The 1,299-nt window shown below is 40.7% G+C and overlaps 1 protein-coding gene across 1 annotated transcript in view; it reads right to left on the minus strand.

The window, feature by feature from the left end:
- Positions 1–1,299, minus strand: part of LOC106107782 (E3 ubiquitin-protein ligase UBR4) — a 34,224-nt gene that overhangs the window by 27,611 nt on the left and 5,314 nt on the right. Inside the window, exons 11-13 of the mRNA XM_013288785.1 lie at positions 1,235–1,297; positions 655–820; positions 6–124 (exon numbers count right to left, since the gene is read on the minus strand). Coding sequence (XP_013144239.1) covers positions 6–124; positions 655–820; positions 1,235–1,297 — 348 coding nt within the window. The remainder of the gene's footprint in view (positions 1–5; positions 125–654; positions 821–1,234; positions 1,298–1,299) is intronic.

The following is a 1,299-nucleotide window of genomic DNA, read 5'->3' on the forward strand; positions in this document are numbered from 1 at the left end:
AGTGCGGGCTGCAGCGCGGCGAAGGCGGGCGCACCGCTCAGGTTGTGCAAGTAGCGTACCAGCGCCGCACTGAATGACGCGTACAGCCCGCCCAGGCGCGCACCGAAACACGACGATATTGTGCCTGTACATATTAATGTTACTTTTAATAATTCATCTAGTCAGTAGAAATGTTACTATCAAAAATTTTGCGTATGGATATACAACTGAATAAGTTTAATTTCTTATTTTATGGACTAGATGAGAAAAATAAACACACACGAATTGAGAACCCCTTCTTTTTTAGAGTCAGTTAAAAAATGCTGAAATGGCCGAATTGAAACTTTTTTTGCTAATAAACAAATAGCATTTGTTACAATTAGCCATCGATTTTGATAATGCCACCTATGTGAAATTTTGTTATACACTTTTATTAAAAAACTGAATAAAAACACCAAACCGGGGTTATTTTTTACTATTTCTTTTGTAAGAAAAATATTAGATTTTTGTTAATATACTAATGTTTCCTTCAACCATTCCAACTACACTCATAGCTTGTGCTAGCATATAGTTCACGACAATAATCGAATGGCGGGATTCGAACCCTGGACTGCAACATCGGTAGTCCTTAGCTCAAACCTTTAGGTTATTGGGCTTTGTACTATGTCTACCCACCGGTGTCGGTACGAGCGGTCTCTCTGTCTAGGTCCTTAGCGAGTGCTGCGAGCAGCGCCTGGTGCGCCTCGTGCAGCTGCAGCGCGCCGCTGCCGAGCCGCTCCGCACCCTCGCTCATCATCTCCGCGTTCAGCAACGTGAACACCTCCGTCGCTAATGTTATGTACTGTAAATATATTTTTACCAATATTAGTAACAAGAAAAAAATGTTATATTAAATAGGCTCTGAAACTTTTTGAAAAAATTATTTCTGCATTATAAATCTACATAATTTATTGTTACTGACTAGCTGTTACTTGCGTTTTCAGCTGCGTGATATTAAAAAACCCAGTAGTTTTTGAGTTATTACAATACATAACAAAATACAAGTCTTTCCTCTTTATATAGACTAACTTATTACCAGATTTTTAATGCGCGTGAAATAGCAACCATAGCTAGTGGTCGGTGACCACTGTTGGCATGGTTTTGGCACTGGCATAATTTCGCATGCATTACGAAACTTACTGTAAACGACAGTTTAGGCTTTGAAATGATAGGAAAAGCGGTGATATAAGTGTAGCGGGGTAAGGATAGTACTAACCGAGTACGGCTCCGACTTGTCAGGCACGATGTTGTGTGTGCGCGCGGGCACGTCCACGTTGTCGT

The sequence above is a fragment of the Papilio polytes genome, unplaced genomic scaffold, assembly GCF_000836215.1.
Source record: "Papilio polytes unplaced genomic scaffold, Ppol_1.0 DF821845.1, whole genome shotgun sequence".
NCBI classification, from domain to species: domain Eukaryota; kingdom Metazoa; phylum Arthropoda; class Insecta; order Lepidoptera; family Papilionidae; genus Papilio; species Papilio polytes.